Genomic DNA, 1,011 nt, shown 5'->3' on the forward strand with positions numbered 1-1,011 from the left:
TCCAAAGCCAGGAAATCCCGTGGTAAACATTTTTATTTGCATGTGGGCTTGCGCCCTTTTTTTAAGTTCAAGGATGCTGACAATGTTAAAGGGACAGTAGAAAAGAAGAGAAAGGGAGAGGAGAGGGGGAGGGAGTATCTCTGCTGCTTCCCCCGCTTCAAGCCGAGCACCTAGAATTGCATTGTAGAAGTTAAGATCATGAGCGATGCGACCCCTTTGTATGGTTGTCTTTCTTTACGTTCCTTGGGTGACTAGAAGGAATCTGTTTTTTTTTTTTTTTAATTAATACATGAAAGATAAACTTTTAACAAGACAGAGGGGTGCTGGGTGGAGATGGGAGGCCCGCTGCCCGGCCCTTGTCCACCTCCATTTTCAAGTATGGCGGCAGGAAGCCGTGAGTTTCAGGGCACCCCTATCTTCACCTCACAACTGGTCTTCCCATTCTCCCTGCTCTGCTTCTGCTCTGGCCTCTGCCCTCAACACCCTAAGGCTCCTGGCCTCGCCTGCCCTGGGAACTCTCTTGGGCAGGGTTGGCAACCGGGGAGTGTGCCAGAAGGCTCTCCGGCGCTTGCGAAACCATGAAAAACGGCCAGGAGTCTGGAACCTCACTGTCTTGACCTGTTTCCGGGGCTTAGCTCCCTGAGTTGTCCCTATGGCCCCCCGAGCAGCTGGGGCTTCAGCCCTTTGGTTCTGTACAGCTTCTGCCCTCTGGTCAGCTGTGGCTTCTGCCCCATCAGATGCAGCCTCAGCCCCCTGGACAGCTTGGGCCTCTGCCCTTTGATTATCTGCAGCCCCTTCCCTCTGATTATTTGCAGCCTCTGCCCTCTGGACAGCTATGGCTTCTGCCCCTGGATTATCCTCAACCTCTGCCCTCTGATTTTCTACAGCCTGTATCCTCTGATTATCTGCCGCCTCAGCCACCTGATCATCTGCAGCCCCTGCTCTCTGATCATCTGCAGCCTCCACCCTCTGATCATCTGCAGCCCCTGCTCTCTGATCATCTGCAGCCTC

General features: G+C 53.5%; 1 protein-coding gene across 1 annotated transcript; it reads right to left on the bottom strand.

Moving 5' to 3' along the window:
* Positions 1-423: 423 nt before the first annotated feature.
* On the bottom strand, positions 424-1,008 carry LOC111140434 (coiled-coil domain-containing protein 8-like; the record flags this gene model as incomplete). Its single annotated transcript, XM_022492688.1, has 1 exon — positions 424-1,008. A coding segment is annotated over one exon (585 nt), but the record flags the coding sequence as incomplete, so codon positions are not given.
* Positions 1,009-1,011: the final 3 nt, after the last annotated feature.

This window comes from Enhydra lutris, unplaced genomic scaffold (assembly GCF_002288905.1).
Source record: "Enhydra lutris kenyoni isolate GAN:26980312 unplaced genomic scaffold, ASM228890v2 scaffoldscaffold1124, whole genome shotgun sequence".
NCBI lineage: Eukaryota > Metazoa > Chordata > Mammalia > Carnivora > Mustelidae > Enhydra > Enhydra lutris.